At 36.0% G+C, this 17,586-nt stretch overlaps 5 protein-coding genes across 7 annotated transcripts; all 5 read right to left on the minus strand.

The window, feature by feature from the left end:
• On the minus strand, positions 248-2,204 carry LOC104769788 (membrane-anchored ubiquitin-fold protein 2-like). Of its 2 annotated transcripts, none has more exons than XM_010494084.2 (4): positions 1,978-2,204; positions 1,337-1,605; positions 696-860; positions 248-553 (listed from the first exon to the last, which is right to left on the minus strand). In XM_010494084.2, exons 2-4 carry the CDS (start codon positions 1,467-1,469, stop codon positions 474-476), a joined length of 378 nt encoding a protein of 125 aa, XP_010492386.1. In that variant the 5' UTR covers positions 1,470-1,605; positions 1,978-2,204; the 3' UTR covers positions 248-473. The 2 variants fall into 2 exon arrangements, with proteins under 2 accessions (XP_010492386.1, XP_010492385.1); XM_010494083.2 differs by having other exon boundaries at positions 1,337-1,523; positions 1,978-2,203.
• On the minus strand, positions 2,389-6,160 carry LOC104769789 (probable galacturonosyltransferase 14). Its single transcript, XM_010494085.1, has 6 exons — positions 5,487-6,160; positions 4,706-4,761; positions 4,457-4,612; positions 3,635-4,225; positions 3,238-3,540; positions 2,389-3,149 (listed from the first exon to the last, which is right to left on the minus strand). The coding sequence occupies exons 1-6, from the start codon at positions 5,695-5,697 to the stop codon at positions 2,868-2,870; spliced, it is 1,599 nt and encodes a 532-aa protein (XP_010492387.1). The 5' UTR covers positions 5,698-6,160; the 3' UTR covers positions 2,389-2,867.
• Positions 9,102-10,731, minus strand: LOC104772269. The gene has a single exon (XM_010496903.2). It carries the CDS (start codon positions 10,417-10,419, stop codon positions 9,274-9,276), a length of 1,146 nt encoding a protein of 381 aa, XP_010495205.1. The 5' UTR covers positions 10,420-10,731; the 3' UTR covers positions 9,102-9,273.
• On the minus strand, positions 10,988-13,741 carry LOC104769790 (UDP-glucose 6-dehydrogenase 3-like). 2 transcript variants are annotated; one of them, XM_010494086.2, is made up of 2 exons: positions 11,953-13,741; positions 10,988-11,418 (listed from the first exon to the last, which is right to left on the minus strand). In XM_010494086.2, exons 1-2 carry the CDS (start codon positions 13,197-13,199, stop codon positions 11,223-11,225), a joined length of 1,443 nt encoding a protein of 480 aa, XP_010492388.1. In that variant the 5' UTR covers positions 13,200-13,741; the 3' UTR covers positions 10,988-11,222. The 2 variants fall into 2 exon arrangements, with proteins under 2 accessions (XP_010492388.1, XP_010492389.1); XM_010494087.2 differs by having other exon boundaries at positions 10,988-11,927; positions 12,462-13,740.
• Positions 15,340-17,176, minus strand: LOC104769792 (ankyrin repeat-containing protein At2g01680-like). Its single transcript, XM_010494088.2, has 2 exons — positions 16,803-17,176; positions 15,340-16,544 (listed from the first exon to the last, which is right to left on the minus strand). Exons 1-2 carry the CDS (start codon positions 17,116-17,118, stop codon positions 15,460-15,462), a joined length of 1,401 nt encoding a protein of 466 aa, XP_010492390.1. The 5' UTR covers positions 17,119-17,176; the 3' UTR covers positions 15,340-15,459.

Raw genomic sequence — 17,586 nt, forward strand, 5'->3', positions numbered from 1 at the left:
GTGTTCCCCTCACGAAAATATAGGATTTTTCCAAGTACAAAATAATATGAGCCGTCCAAATATATTGTCCGAAATTTTGGGCCGTTGATAACGAGATCGGCCCATTACGACTGTTAACTAAACTAACCACTCGCAGGTATAGAGCGTGGCGTGTACGTTCCGATCAAATATTACCGACTTCACTTTTTGCTCACGAAGCTCATGGAGCGCGTGATAGAAATATTTTAATGTTCTTGGGAAACTGTGAAAGAGTAAGTGCAAATTTGTGTTTAGTTTTCTATGATTCCACGGTTTTATATGATGAATCAAAGTTACATTAGGAGAAACCAAAAACCTCAAGCGATCAAAAAGCCAATGGTGTCACCAACAAAAGAGAAAAATTACAAGAAAGAAAAAAAAAGTATTGAAGAAGGCTCAAGAAGAGAATCTGAATCTCCCAAGCTTTTTTTAACTCTACTTTTCTTGTGCTTTTGTTAACACCGAGCTCCAAAACATAAACAGACACATTTGTTCTTTTTTTTCACATCACCTTTAGGCTTCTTCTTCTTCTTTTCTGTTTTGTTACCATCAATCAATCAGCAGAACAAAAGATCAAACCACAACAACAATAAGAGCAGTGTGTTTCAGAATCATCAATAATCGATTTAAGTCAAGTTTTTAGTGGCTGTTAGTAATAAAGGAACTATAGCTTTTACCTTGTTCAATAACCTGATGTTGAATGATTACATGCATTGTGGTGACAGCACCTGAGAGATTACAGACAGGACTCCTGCAATCTCCAACCGTCTTGTTGTTCTCCAATATTCTACCTGCGCTTATCAATTTCACATCTTTCACCGTCTTTGGCCCGTTCTCCTTATCTGCTCACAATCATATAACCGAGCAAAACCATAACACCGATGACTCATAATGAGGCTTTGATATTATCAATAGGCGAAAAACCAATGTTAAAAGCAAAACTAGCATCTTTCCATGGAGAAGTGTAAAAGTGTTCTTGTTAAGTCTAGTGCAGGACTGATGTAACTAGCCTAGGAGTGATGCAGGGAAGTGTAGCTTTTATTAGCTCAGTAACAGAACCTATCTAGTTTAAAGAGAAGCTAGAACATTCTTGATTGGTCTACGATAATTTGGGGATTGGAAAGATGAAGAGTTCTACAGAAACTACTCTCTCTTTTGTTCTACTTATGTTTCAAATTCTTCTTAGTTTGATTCTACTTTAGACCAGTAATTCAAGTATCAATAGAGGGCAATGAGTTTCTGAACCTATCAAGAGGCTTAATAAAAAAAAAAAAAAAATTACAATGCAATTCTAAAGTCTGAAACATATACAACTGACCTTTAGGCCACTGAGCAACAACAGTTTCCTTCAATGTTGCAACGGTTGTAGCATCAGGAAACCATTTAGGACCGATATCTGAACCATCATTTAGCCGGAACTTAATCTCTAATTGATCTTTCACCTCTGCCATATATCTCCACGAACCAAATCTCTCTCTCTCTCTTAACCAATGACTTCACAAGAACTATAAAACAAGAAGCAACAACAACCGAGATGGGAACTTAAAAAATATCTCTAAACTGAAACACTCGTTGCTTCAATCCTATCTGCAATGAATCAAAACACAGGAGCAATTGTTTCACACAAAGAACACATTTTTAAACAGCCTAAGAAGTGATAATATCAGTAAAGGAAGAAATATTTTTCTCTGTAGCTCAATTCACATTTGTGAAACCTGAAGCTTTAATAGATTAATGGATGATGAAGTTGAATGAATTATAAAAACATCCATCATATAATATGGAAATCAAAGAAGAATCGCAAAGATCATCATCATCTATTAAAAATATATGATCATGAATCAATCAAACAATACAAATTATCAATAGGACTCAATTTGGGTATTTAGGTTAACCGATCGAAGACGCACATAAGAACCCAAAACAAAAAAAAAGAACCCTAAAATTTGATGGTCTTACTTGGGGTCTGCGACTGATCTGAGTTTGATGGAATCAGAAGGAAGGATCACAGACTCAGAGAAAGCAGAGAGGAAGAGAGGAAAATGATAAAAAAGATGAGATCTTAGAGAGAATCAATCAATTTGCAGCCAAATGTTCCATTCCTTTCTGTCCTTCTTTCCTTCCCATCTCTACGCCAATTAAAATGCTCTCTCCCTTTTTTAAAATTTTCCATTTTTTAATTTTTTTTTTTATTACTTTCAAGATTGTATGATTGTATCATCAAAAAATTATATTAATACCAAAAAAATTTACATTCAAAGCTCTCTCATTTTTGTTTATTTGTCAATCATTTATAAACAGAGTACATTAAAAACTACAGCTTGAAAAGCTTTTGGAAGCTGGGAAAGAAAGATACATTTGTAAAGCGTCTGATGAACCCAAATGATATTAGTAGTAATAAGCAATGTTTGGAGTAAAAATGTAACAAGTGTATAATTGTATGTTCCTTGATTTATCAACAACTGGCTTCAGCTCTGGTCATGACCCCCTCTTAATAACCAAAAAGAAAAAAAAATATAAAACCCAAATCTTTCCCATTTCTTATAAAAAGATTCAAGATTTGGATTCTCCAATCGAAACCCGAAAGAATTTTCAAAAAAGGGTACCTTCTATTTTACAGAAAGAATGATTCTTTATCTCTCTCTCTCTTTCTCTTATGCAGCTTCCCCCTTCGCTGCAACAAAAGTTTCTTATGTATGTTGTAAACTAAATTTCTGAATCTTCTTTTTCAGAGTGAGTAAAACTCTGCCTGCAGTGGCTTTGTGTTTCATCTCTGCTTTCTTTTTTACTTCCTCTGTCTTTTACACCTGTAAGTGTAACCTTCAAGATCATCTAAACGTTCTGCTTTGCTACTCCAAGATGTGACAATTCTTGATAAAATCATTTGAGTAGTTAACGTATTTTGTCCAGAACGGCCGTAGATGTTCGAAACCGATCTCGAGCCATGGCTTCGATTGGCCATTGTAGTGGATCACTGCAGCTTGCTTCACATTTCCAATGTTGGTCATGTTCTGATAGCCCAATCCAAGCATATGCCATGATGAGTCTATTATGTGGACGTGACCCTTGAACGCGATAAGAGCAGGAGGCAGGGTTCCAAGCTTCCACATTGTCAAATTCGACTTTAGATTCTGCTCATAATCAGAAGCAAACAGAGTGAGGTAACTTGAGATTTCTGATCAAGAATAACAAAAGAGTCTAGGCTTCTAGGATAGTTACCTCTCTAAGCCAAGAGTGATACGTTTCTCTGATATTTGTCTTCCTCCAAGCTTGCAGATCAAAGACATTCATACCATATGCCCAAGCACATTCTTCCGGATCTAAATGCTTTGCTATGAGCGGGTGAGAGAAATTGAAGTAATTCCTTAAACGCTTTGACATCACCCATTCATCTTCACCCCGGCAAGTTTCTACTGCTCCATTGACCTTACCACCAAGGTCAATATCCCAAAGCGGACTCAAGTCTCCCTGAACAACTATATCATCGTCTAAAAATACCACCTTGTCCAAGTTCGGGAAAAGCTATTCCAAACGAAAAAATAGATGAAATTTGCAAATGATTTTAGAATTCGCGTGAGTTCTATTGCAAGTTTAAACGAGGGGATAAAAAATTTACCTCTGGAATATATATTCTAAGATGGTTGAGCAAAGATATGTATTTTGGACTTCTAGACTGCAATTTTGAAGCAAATGTTCGAGGAGTTGTTTCTGTGAGGTTTGCCCCAGCGACATGATTCCCATGATAATAGTTCCTGACACCATTATGGCTTTCCACAGCTTCCAATACCGGAACATTCTCTCTCGTCAACCAGTCAAACTGATGAACACCTTTAACCTCAACGATAGCTGGTGCAACAGAATTTAGTGCAAACCATGAATGCATACCCGCATATGTCTTCTTGTCTGTGATAATGTGAAAGACAATTTTCTCGGGTTTTGAAGATGACTGAACAGCGGATGAGACCACCACTGAGGCAGCCAAAATATTGTCCGTAGCCAGAATAAAATGGTGGTAAGTATTATCTGAAAGAACAGGGAGAAACTCTGGTGAAGGAAGCTGTCTACGAGCATGAGCATTGGAGGAATATTCATCTGTCAGTCTTAAAGAGAGACAATGAATGCCTTTGGGAATGGAACTTGCTGCGAAGTGCTTGTTCATAAGTTCTGCAAATTTTAATTCCCTCATATCCCGTTCAAACTTCTCCATCTGTTCAAAGACAAATAAAACCATATCACATAAGATAATCTTCCAATTAATATGGGTCAGTTTAGAGAGCAACAAGAATTAATAATAGTAGATCTCGTCCATCTACAGACAAGGAAACCAACTTAATAATTTCAAGGGCCGCAGATAAGTGTAACAGATTGTCCATATAAACAAAAACAAATGTCCTTCTGATGTAGGATCAAAAACAGTTTCAGATTAGACAAAGCGTACCATGGCTCGCAGCACAAGAGCAAATGTTTTTGCATCATAGTGGTTATTCTTCATATCCGAGACAAGTTGACTATAAGAATTGGGAAGCTTCAAACCATCTGGAATCTCTTGAGTGCTTACTTCGTTTAGAATTTTATAAAAGTCTCTAGCTAGTCTCTGCAGCAACAGTCACATGAGAACAAAAATATATCATTTAAAGAATATGAAAAGATACTGAAAATTAGCCGACTAAAGAAAGAAACCACTCACCTCTGAATCATCTACCCTACCAAGAAGACGTGGACCTATCCGCCTCCCTAAACAATCTGAAAGTAAGAAGAAAAGGGGAAGAAACTTTATTGAGAGCGTCACAAGAGCACTGGGGAGAAACATGGAAGTTGATCATCCAATTGAAATTAACACCAATCTTAAATGGAAAACCTCAACAAATGAACATACTAAACCATATAGAAGTATAGAACCGTTATACCCTCAAACAGCATATAGATAAACGTAACGTGAAAAATACCATAAGAGACATTCAATTTGATTCAAATCTAGTAATGCAGAGAACTTCACTCCACACAAACAAACAAAAAGAAAGGAATTCTGAAAAAATTGTCATTCAGCTCCACAATCAAACAAAACGCATTGATAGGGAAATGTGAGAAACAGATTCTAAAAATTATATGTACTCCTAACAATTAGGGTAGTACAGGTCTTTGAAAACCAAGATCCTACAAAATTCATTAGTGGGGACCTAACAAGAAGAATCCAAAATCAACCAAACTCTGTTGACTTAAAGGCTATCCTAGTACAATCCCTAGCAAAAATGGAAACTTTTTGTTAGCCTGCCAAAATCTAGCTGCTAGGGAAGATCATAACCGTTCCACGGAGAAGACAAGGCACAACAGAGAATCCCAAATTTAGCTAAAACACATCAGAAAAGGCGAGATCCGAACCAGTTAAGATGAAGAAGACAACAAAATCAGAAACAACTTAGGCTACAATGATCATAAGGAAAATGAAAAAAGGAAGTAAATTTATATACCAATGGAGGAGCACTTGTTGACACCTTCGAGGGTAACAACAGCGGTGAGGATGAAGACAAAAGGCAACAAGAAAGCGAGGATTAAGATGGTGTGGAAGAGAGTTCGGTAAGAGATGTGACGAGCTGCGACCTTGATCTTCATCAAGTCAATAAACTCATTGCTGCTCGAAATCGTGATGCTTCTCATGCTAGGCGATATGTGAAGCTGCATCCTCCAACTTGGTAGTGCTGCAGCCCCACCACAGTGAACAGAGAAACCGAATCCGAAAAAACCCTAATTCCTCCTGACAGAAACAATCCCAAACCCAACATCAGATCCGATCAGATTCCGCCTCTCCTCCGATCCCGATTTCTCACCGCCGCTTCTTCTCGATCTCAATTCCGTCTTCCTTGTCGCTCTTCTTCTTCTTCCTTGTGGTCTTCTCCCAGACCGCATTTGGATTTCAGAATCCAAAATTTTGAGATTCCCGCCTTACTCCTCTGGGAGACGATTTGCTTCAATCAAATTCAACACGACGAGAATCGTAATGGGTTTGCCTCAAATTCACGTCTTGAGCAGAAAGAGAGATTCAAAGAGTCGTCTTCCTCACAGATCAAGATTCAAAAAAATCAAAGAGCTGATTAAGAAGAAAGAAGAGAAATGAAAATTAGAAACAAATGAGAGAAAGAGGAATAATAACAAATAGAAGCTTTTTTTTTTTGTTCTCAGTGATTTTGCCGGTGGATCTAAACCAAAAAAAAAAAAAATTAAAATAAAATTAAGGGAAGAAAAAAAAAAAGAAAATAATTTATTTTTCAAGATCTAAAATTATAATGAAAAAAGAAAAATAATAATTTTAAAAAATGGGTGTCTTGACCTTGAGTTTAGGGCTTGTTTTATAGAGAGCTAATTATAACATTGTCTCCACACCTATTTTCATGGCTAAGCAAGAGTTTTGCTTTTTCATCTTTCCTCTTAAATTGATTGATTGATATAAACTAATTTTTTAGATCAAACATAATAATTATAAAAAATTGACACTTAAACTGATATATGTTAATTATTCCATTCAATATAATTTGACAATTACCCCCTCTTCCTAAGGGCATCTCCAATAACTCTTCTCATTTTGAAGATAACAAATCCTCAAAATGAAGATTTGAAGGTTGTTTGCTTCAACAATCAATTCTCAAAAAATTCTTAAAAACTAATTAATTTACAAATAGTCCTTAATATTTACAAAATTCACTAATAATGATAAAAACTCATAAATAAATATATAACATACATTTTATTTATTATACAATCCAAAGTATTATTTATTTTATTATACAACACACAATATTACATAATAAAGGTTACATGATAATAGAAATTACATATATAATAATAAAACACACATAAACATAAATTTTATAAAGTTACATATGAAATAGCAAATTAATCAAGCATTATTTCCGTAATGCTCCCAGATGTGATCAATACACGTGAACAGGATGATAGGATATTACTAACAAATTTAGAACGAGATGATATGATATTACTAACAAATTTAGACTCTCTTGATGACAATACACGTGAGTTTATGCAATCTGAGAAAGCAAGAATCATACAAAAAAGAACTCAAGAGCAACAACAACAACCTTCATCTGCTCAAAATATTTATGGATAATATTTTGTGATTTGAGAGGTTCAGGATCCGATTTACCTAATTACTGGTATTTTGGTACAACTTGTAATATATGTAATGTATAAGTAATTTATGTGTACTTTGCTTTAATTTGTGTTAAGTTTGTTTAATGTATTTTTATTTTGTGAGAATCTTGTTTAATGTATCTTTTTTTGTAACTTTGTTTTAATATTATATTTTATTTTGTAAACTTTGATTTTAATATTACAAATTAATTTTTGTTTATTAAATTTATTTTAGTGTACTTAAGTTTTCTTAATTAAATTTTATACAATTAATTATGAAAGACATAAATCTAAGGACTAAACTGAAAATAAAAAGTAGCTTTGAGGTTCTGAATAGTGAAACCTCAAATTTGAGGTTTCACTATTCAAAACCTCAAAATTTGAAAATTTAAAAACTTGTTGGATTGTGAAAAACCTCAAATTTGAGGTTTTAAGGGCTTGTTGGAGATGTCCTACGTCTTATCCCCTATATAATAAAACGGAAGTACACAACTTTTTTTTTGTAAACTATATAATTTTTATAAGTTGGTTACAAAATAGGTTATAGATTAAATATAGGTTAGTTACAAAAAAATATTATAGATTAATTGATCAATCTATGGAATACACTTAAGAATATTCCAAAGAATCATTTTAAAGAGAATATTCCAATGATTTATATAATTTCCAAAATAAAATCTTTGGTATTCCATGTATTGTTACAAAATATATACTGTTAGGCATAAAAATATACTGTTAGGCGTAAAAAAGAATAAAATCTTGCAATTTATCACATTTAATCATGATTTCCAACATCTTATTGTGCAGTTGAAAATAAAATATTACCTAAGCACATGTCATATTAAAACACTCTCACCAAACATGTTCAAAAATTAAAATAAAAACAAATAATAAAAATAACTATTTCTCATACATAAATTACAAAATTATAATATAAAACTTACAAATATGTGCTTTTTACAAGTATTATATTTAACATATGATTTTCTTGCATAATGTTTTATCAAAAAAAACTTTTAAAAGCAATCATATGAATTATATTTTATTTTAAAATTATAATATAAATAAAAAGAATTTCAACCCGTGTTCTAACACGGATATATATGAAAATAGAAGCTTGATTTTGTAACTAAAGTCTAAACTGGTTTCAAAACACGTTTAACATTTAGACGATTAAACTGAATATTTCTTTATTTATAATTGATTGATTTGGTCAAAATCAAAACGTTGTAATAATTTTGAAAGTTAGACAATCGCATCTAGACATATCAGAACACTTAAAAAAAAAAAAAAAACCTGATTAAAAACTTTTCTTAAAACTAATCATTAGACTAAAAGCGAAAAAAAAAAAGAAAAAAAACTCTAACATAGTAAATTGACGTCGTCCACAAAACAAATGACGTGAATTACAAGTGATTAGATTTTGTACGCAAGTTCAATTTTAATGTGCTGAAAGAGAAAATTAAGCTGTTGGATGATACTTTTTGGGTGTTGAAAATTTCATAATAGTCTTAGCTGGTAGGTCCGATTTCACCATAGGTAATCCAGGTATTTTTTTTCAAAATTAATGACAAAATACCGTACGAAATTCTACTTGTCGTTTTCGTTTAACATTTAGGAAAAAAATAAAGTAGTTGTTTTTCTTGTCAGGAAAAAGTAGTTTATTAAATTTCATTTATATGCTAAAAAGTTTTGTTGAAAAACCAAAGACCGACCGACACATTCGATTGTGACTTTTCCATATCAACAAAAAATTGACTCGAACCGGAAATCAAACCCCGAGTTAAGTGTCATATATACAAATCCCCAACGAAACCAAAATTATATGTATGACAGTTTCCTCGAAAAAGAAAAACAATTGAGGAAAGAAGCAGAGCAAAAAGTCTCAAAACTTAACTATCTAGTCTACAGTTTCAATTCAGAGAACTGAATATAATTGGAAAAATAAGAAAGTTCCAAAAACAAATAACATCGCAATCTGTTTTTCTTTTGTTCTGGCCAAGTAAATGGCTCTTTACAACAGCGCAAAACTAGACTCCAACACTAATATGAACCGCAAAATCTTCATCATCCTCTGTTGTTTTCGAGTGTTGTCTCTTGCCCTATGACCATCTAAAGCATGAACCGAGCTGAAGTTCCTTGAAAGGATGCTACTACATTTGCGTGTCTTCTTCTCTTTGTCACTGAGCATCTCACAGATTCATTCTCACGTTCTACTAATTCCTCCATCTTGTTCTTACTTTTGTTCATCCGATGATACGTCTGATGACCTCCTAGAGCTTGATAAGACGAGAATATTTTGTTGCACATCCTGCATTCATGCTCAACGTTCTTCCTATCAGATTCAGTTATCATCTCAGTATCTGAATCAGTACACTCCATAGCCCTTACTCCAAGCTCAGTTCTGTAAAACCTAGATTCAAAGTCACCGGCTTTGCACAGTTTCAGCTGATCCACTTCATGTTTATCTCCTAAGAAACTCGCTGGTCCTTTGAATATCACAGGGGAAGTAACCTCTTCTTCTAGCAGTCTTTGCTCATTACTCAAAAACACAGATTCAAATTCACCATCTTTTCTCCGTTTCTGCTGATTCAATCTGTTATCGTCTCTCAAGAAGCTACCTGGTTCTTTCGTTGTTCCATAACTACTAAACCCTTTTTCCATAAGTCTTTTCTCATTACTGAAATACCCAGATTCAAAGTCACCACCTTTCCGAGGTTTCTTGTTGCGCAAACAACCAAAACCAGAGCTACCTTTAGGAGTAACATCTACTGCTTCAGCAACAAGCTTACGTCCGTCTACAAACTTGGGACTACTCTTAGACAAAAGAATCAAACAATCCGCAACTTCTAACTCTTCCTCATTCGCATCAAAAGGAGAACGCGACTCAGTAAATGTAGTAAACGAACAAGAAAATGAAGTCTTCTTGTACCTAACAAGTCTCGATCTTTTCTTCTTCCTCACAAGACTGAAGCTACGACACATACTCATCATAGTTTCTTCATAAACCTTCTGGTACTTCGACGAATGCATCACAGCTCGATGATTCGAATAACATTTCTCATACCGAAACCCTTTTCCACATTCATCGCATCTAAACAGAGTCTTCTTCTTGGGATTCTCCCTTAGGCTGTAGTAACAAGAGAATTCTCTCTGTTGGTTCGTAGTTTCTTCTGTTTCTTCTCGTGAATGAGTGATCTTGAGATGTCGCAAAGCTCCATTGATGGGTTTTTCGAGATCTTGATGTTCTTCTTCCATGTTTTTAGGCGCGAAACACACAGGGTTTATGGATAAAGAAGAAGTATATGAAGTTAACGGTGAAGTTGATGATGAAGAGGCAGAGAAGTATGCAACAGACGCAAGCCAGACTCATTATCAAAAGAAACTATCAGATGAGGTGACGAAAAAAGAAGGAGTGTGCTCTGTTTCTCTCTACTTTCCCGAGAAAACTGAGAAAGAAAGGATCAGTTCTCTCGGAAAGAAGGTAGAGAGAGAAGAATGTATTGGCTTAAGGCTATCGAAGAATACGAAAGAACTCGAATCTTTTGTGTTTATGTGAGTTTGAGTATTCGGGAGAACGAGAGAAACAGAGAAATATGTATAAGCAGCACTGAGCGAAGTGAAGTATTAAAAGGGGTATTTTAGTAAATCACCACGAAAAGTTCAAAAGCGTAAGTCAACCTTTTGTTTCGTAAAGAGAATCCGACGTGGCAAGCGTGACCAATTGAAAAAGTGATTAACAGAACATTCAAATATGTATACTGTATCATGAGTCACTGTATGGGAAAGTTCGGTTCTAAAATACTAAACTGAAGTAGAAATCAACTAGAGAAAAACTTGTATATTATGAAAATAATACTCAAAAAGCTTACAATATTTGATAACCCAAGGTACATAATTACCAACAAAAACCAAACCTAAAAATCTCTGTTGGAGTTCATAATACGAAGAACAAAAGCGACAATTATTGATCAAAACATAGTTAAAGATATATGGAAAAACTCATGAGAATTTCGAAAAAAATGGAGAGAAAAATAAGCTAAGGAAAAGGTTTGGTTTGTTTAGGCAAGAGCAGGCATGTCCTTGAGCCACTGGTCCAATGGCTTACCAATGGAGTAAACAATGAACCCAATCTTCCTGAGTTTCTCAGCGTCCACAACGTTCCTACCGTCGAAAACAAAAGCTGGTTTCTGCATATTCTCAAAGATCTTTTCGAAATCGAGTTTCTTGAATTCGTCCCACTCGGTTAAAATGCAGATACCGTGAGCGTCTTTGGCTGCCTCGTATGCGTCCCAAACGACCGAGACTTGTTTCACAGTGGTGGGACTCATGGGCTGGAGATGAAGAGGGTGGTCCCAGTCGAATTTGTTCATGGTTAAGTCTCTTTGGATCTGCTCTTCAGTGACTTGTGGGTCATAGATGCTGAGACGAGCTTTGTCACCTAACAGACCTTTGCAGACATCAATGGCTGGAGTCTCTCTAGTGTCTCCTGTGTCTTTCTTGAAGGCGAAACCGAGAACCGCAATCTTTTTGTTGGAGACTGTGTTGAACATTGAAGAGACGATGCGGTTAACAAATCTGGTTTTCTGGTAGTCGTTGATCTTGATGACTTGTTTCCAGTACTCAGCGACTTCAGGTAAGCCATTGCATTCACAGATGTAGACTAAGTTAAGGATGTCCTTCTGGAAACAAGATCCACCGAATCCAACACTCGAGTTCAAGAACTTGGGACCGATCCGAGAGTCTTTACCCACAGCGTAAGAGACCTCAGTGACATTGGCGNAAATGCAGATACCGTGAGCGTCTTTGGCTGCCTCGTATGCGTCCCAAACAACCGAGACTTGTTTCACAGTGGTGGGACTCATGGGCTGGAGATGAAGAGGGTGGTCCCAGTCGAATTTGTTCATGGTTAAGTCTCTTTGGATCTGCTCTTCAGTGACTTGTGGGTCATAGATGCTGAGACGAGCTTTGTCACCTAACAGACCTTTGCAGACATCAATGGCTGGAGTCTCTCTAGTGTCTCCTGTGTCTTTCTTGAAGGCGAAACCGAGAACCGCAATCTTTTTGTTGGAGACTGTGTTGAACATTGAAGAGACGATGCGGTTAACAAATCTGGTTTTCTGGTAGTCGTTGATCTTGATGACTTGTTTCCAGTACTCAGCGACTTCAGGTAAGCCATTGCATTCACAGATGTAGACTAAGTTAAGGATGTCCTTCTGGAAACAAGATCCACCGAATCCAACACTCGAGTTCAAGAACTTGGGACCGATCCGAGAGTCTTTACCCACAGCGTAAGAGACCTCAGTGACATTGGCGCCAGTTGCTTCACAGAGAGCAGACATAGCATTGACAGATGAGATCCTCTGTGCTAAGAAGGCGTTAGCTGCAAGCTTAGAAAGCTCAGCAGACCAGAGGTTGGTAGTGAGGATCCTCTCTTCAGGAACCCATTGAGCATAAACATCTTTCAAGGCTTTAACAGCTGCAAAGCCTTCAGGTGTTTCACGACCACCGATAAGAACACGGTCAGGCATGAAAAGGTCTTCAATAGCTGTACCTTCAGCAAGAAACTCAGGGTTGGAAAGAATCTGGAACTTGATTCCTTTGCTGTTGTGTGTAAGAATCTTCTCAATGGCTTCAGCAGTTTTGACAGGCACAGTTGATTTCTCGACAACAATCTTGTCAGAAACGGAAACATCAGCGATCATACGAGCAGCACTCTCCCAGTAAGTCAAATCAGCAGCTTTGCCAGCTCCAAGACCACGTGTCTTAGTTGGGGTGTTGACAGAGACAAAGACAATGTCAGCCTCTCTAACATGTTTCTCAACGTCGGTGCTGAAGAAGAGATTTTTCCCACGGCACTGCTTAACAACATCATCAAGACCTGGCTCGTAAATGGGGAGCTGATCACTGTTCCAAGCATTGATCCTTGGTACAGAGATATCAACAACGGCTACTTCAACAGATGGACACTTGAGAGCAATGACCGCCATGGTTGGACCACCAACATAACCAGCTCCAATACAACATATCTTCACCATTTTGCTTTGTTAACCTCCACAAAATAAAAAGGATCTAACAAATCAGATCCGGTTTAGAAAATAAAATTTGACAGTGTCGGTTTAGAAAAAAACACTCAGATCCGGTTTCGTAAGGGTTAGAAGATGCACACAGAATACGTTTTACGTAAACATGAACCAAAATACTTATGATCATGCTTAATAATGACTAATGAGCCGTTTAAAAGCCGCAAATTAACGAAAATTACACAAGTAGAGCGAGAAATTCAAATCAAAATCACAGATCTGGTACATGCAATTGAACCGGCCGGTTCGAGGATTGGGAAATTTAAAAAACGTAAATGAGAAATGAAAATTACGTGAATTGTCTGCAGATCACCGACACAGATCGAACCTTAGCTCTTAACACAATCACACCAAATTATATGTTTGGATGGAAAAAAATAAGCATTCGAAACCAAAACAGATCCAAATCGAAACAGGAGAGAAAAGACGAGATCGGATCGCGAAAAAAACACAGAAAAATTNTTGGATCGAGCAAAACACACAGATTAAGAGAGATTAAGAGAGGAAGAGAGAGAATTGATGGTTACCTTTTTTGGGTGAGAGCTACGTAGGCTCTGGTCTATAGAGTGATCGAAGAAAATGGAGGTGAAATCGGTAAATCTGACGATGGAGAAGAAGGAAGAAGAGCGGGGGTGAGTATGGGAGTTTATATAGGTGATGACATTCCTATATTACCCTTGAAACCGTCAAAGATATATAAACGCGGTTTAAAAGTGTTTTTTTTTTGGTTACTTAATTAATTAAAATACACTTTCAGTTAAAAATTAAATGACAAAACAAAAAGGTTGAAAAAACAATGGGCCTCACAATGTTTGGCAGGTTTAAAAGTTTCTTTAAGACACGTTCTTTAAATATTTTGACATTTATCTCATAGATTGGATTTCGACCAACATAATTTTGACTGTATTGTATTTGCCAAAATAGTAATAATAAGTCATTTTAATTTGTTTTCTGGATAGTTTTTAACATTTGTTCAAATATATATATATCAAATATATATTATATATATATATATATATATATATATATTGGAAACGAAATAAATTCATTTATTGTCTTTCTCTTTTTGTTATTTATAACTTGAGTTGAAAAAGAATATGACTGTACTTTAATTACTAATCTCCACAGGACCACAACAAAAAAAAAAAGAAAAAAATTGCTGAATGTTCTTTTTAATTTGGTGTTTAATTTCAATAATGTACATGGTAATCTACTTATTATAAAACCAATATTGTATGAGTACTTAATTAGGTGATTGTGTGGTGAAGTCTGCAGGACAAACTTGAGACAAAAGACTAATTGCACTTTGCTTCAAAACTCAGTCACACCTTTTTGAAGTGTTTCTCAAGCTATATATTTGAATATAATTATACAAAAATTACTAGTAAAAAGAAGAGTGTTGTTGAACTTTCAATGTTATAACTATTGAAAACAAAATTATATATACATATGTAAATCCAACCAATGAGAATATAACATATACGTTGACCAGCAAAAAGGCTAGTTTGTATACAACTCGATTTGGTTTGCCATGTTATTAACTTAACTCATTAGTGACTATACAACGGTAAAACCCCAAATCATGGTTTGTACATTCAGGGGGTGTATTCAAACCATGATTTTGGAGAATTTGATGGAATTTAGTAAATTTAGAATTTTGATAGATTTTAGGGAAGTTCATATGATTTTCTGTAAAATTCTTTCAAATCCCACCTAAAACCATGAGATTTGGATTTCTGTATTTTTAACTAAACAAATCCTCTAGAATCCTCAAAAATCCTAAAAATTATTAAAATCCTAATCCACAAAACTGTTTTGAATAACAGTGGATTTTAAAGTAGATTTTTAAATCATCAGTTCAATAACAAGAGATTTTAATAGATTTTAAAGTAGATTTTTAAATCATCAGTTCAATAACACTGGATTTTAATAGACTTTTTAAAATCCATGATTGAATAACATAGAATTTGTAAATTTCACACAAATCAATTAAAATTAAAATGTCAATTTGAATACACCCCCTCACTAACTATGTTTCTAGTTGACATTCGAATTAGAATGCGTCATACGACACCTTTCACTTTTTAGCAACGTATACTCTTGTCAATTTCTGTAGTCTTTTTATGCAAATAATAAAACATCATACATGTCGCAATTTATACATTCTAGAATAAAAATACAAAAGCAACAATAAAATAATAAGAGGAAATCAAGATCACCTAATCACCAGCCTATTAGGCGCAACACCTTTAGCCTGATCCAACGTAGTGAAACCTTCCCAAACCAATCCGCTCTTGGGTCCACGCACCTTGGTTCTCTTAGACTGCACCCATTCCCAAAACCAAACCACCAATTCCCAAATGATCAGAAGCACGAACAGACCCACACCTGCGATCATGAGCGCTCTATCGTTCGGCGTGATCACAATCCCTGCTTCAGAGTAAGCGAAGAGCAGAGGAACGAACAGAGGGTAATACCAAAACGTACTCTCTTGACCTAAATTCAACAAGCGTATCATCATATAAATGGCAAAGGAGAAACCCAAACTGTTCCAACACCATAACCAGATAAAAGAGCCCTCGTTCATAATCACTGAGCCCGCTCTCGGACTGCTTGTGTTTGTACTGTTTTGACCGCCAACACTGAACCCGCTTGTACCACCGCCATCAGACACGCCTCCGGGAGGCTGGAGACCGGTCTGATAAGTAGCTGTGACTATGAGAGCTGCGACCACTAAAAGAGCGTTTCTTCTCTCTTCAGAGATCCAAGAATAAAACCGAATATTCTTTGTCCGTCTTGATTCTCTCCAAGAAAGCTTGGACGCGAGTAGGTCCGATGTTGTCTTAATCTTAACCAGAGAAACAGAACGTTTTCCACCATGTCTCTTAACCATTCTCTCTATCTCTCTGTTATCGTGTAATGCAGCGACGTCGAGAACAGTGAAACCGTTCTTGTTCTCAATGTTGACGTTAATTTTGGAACTCTCTAACATCAGTTTCATAGCTTGAACATTGTTTTCGTACGCCGCGAGATGTAAAGGTGTGTTACCGTCTTTGTCTCTTCGGTTTATGACTCTTGTCTCGATCCACTCTGCATCTTTATGACACAATCTTAGGATCCATCCCATGAGAACTTTAAGAACGATTTGTCCTTCTCTTTGGTCGTAGTTATTCACGGCGATGTGAAGAGCATTCTCTCCGTTCACGTTTGCGTCCACGATGCTTTTGGGGCAAACCAAGAAGAACTCTGATATCAGATCAATCTTCTTTTTGCTTACTGCAACTAGCAACGGCGTCATACCTTTTCTTGGACACGAAAAATGAAATCAACGACTCGGTTATCAATCCGGTTAAGCCGAGTTTAGGCTATCTAGTTCAACTGACCATACCAAATTAACCTAATTTTCAAACAAGTATTGGTCATACTTCAATATTATAGTCTCCAAGATTTGAACTTGCTAGATACATTTTTTTTTTGTTTGGTAAACAAAAGATTAGATACATATATTATAACACTAGTAATTCGGAATAACTCAACTAAATGAGTAAGGGTACGTACCATGTCTCCCTTTAACGCGAACAAGACTTGGATCAACCTTAACTAGTTCAAGAACTAACCAGGGGTGACCGTGATCGACGGCGAGGTGTAACGGCGTAAGTCCTTCAGCGTTAAGTTTCCGAGCAAAAGAAGGTTTCAAGTTCATAATTTCCATGGCAAACTCTGTTTTTCCGGTTACGGCTGCCACGTGGAGAGGCGTATTAACGAATGGCACGTCGTTGATTTTATCAAGAACATATGGATCTTCATGAATTAGTTCGTATAGTAGATCGATGTTTCCCGATTTAGCAGCAGCTACTAATGACCTTTGATCCATTAATGCAGAGACCAAAACAACAATGACAAGATGCCAATTATTATTTGGTGATTAAATATGAGGGAGATGATAAAACTTTTAATTGGCTACGAACTGATAACTATTTTGTGAATCAAGAGAATTCCCAAAAAAAGAAAGAAAAAAACGTGGCAGTATGCGTTGACAAGTCAGCTTCACCGTCTCTTTGATCCAACGGTTAGTATTACACGAAACTAATATGCTGTGATCAGATGTGACGTGGTGTTAACCGTGGATTAAAACAGCATTCCATCATTAATTTGAAGATATAACGGACAACATTGGTTTGCTGCAATTGCAGCACATGCCATGGATGGTAACGGTATACGGATGAATACAATTGTCTTTCAAGGGAAGCAGGGAGATATAAGGGAAATGGTAGACAAAGCCTTCACACAATCTGTACATTGGTTTGCTGCACATGCCATGGATGGTAACTTCGGCCATCGG

The sequence above is a fragment of the Camelina sativa genome, chromosome 20 (assembly GCF_000633955.1).
Source record: "Camelina sativa cultivar DH55 chromosome 20, Cs, whole genome shotgun sequence".
NCBI classification, from domain to species: domain Eukaryota; kingdom Viridiplantae; phylum Streptophyta; class Magnoliopsida; order Brassicales; family Brassicaceae; genus Camelina; species Camelina sativa.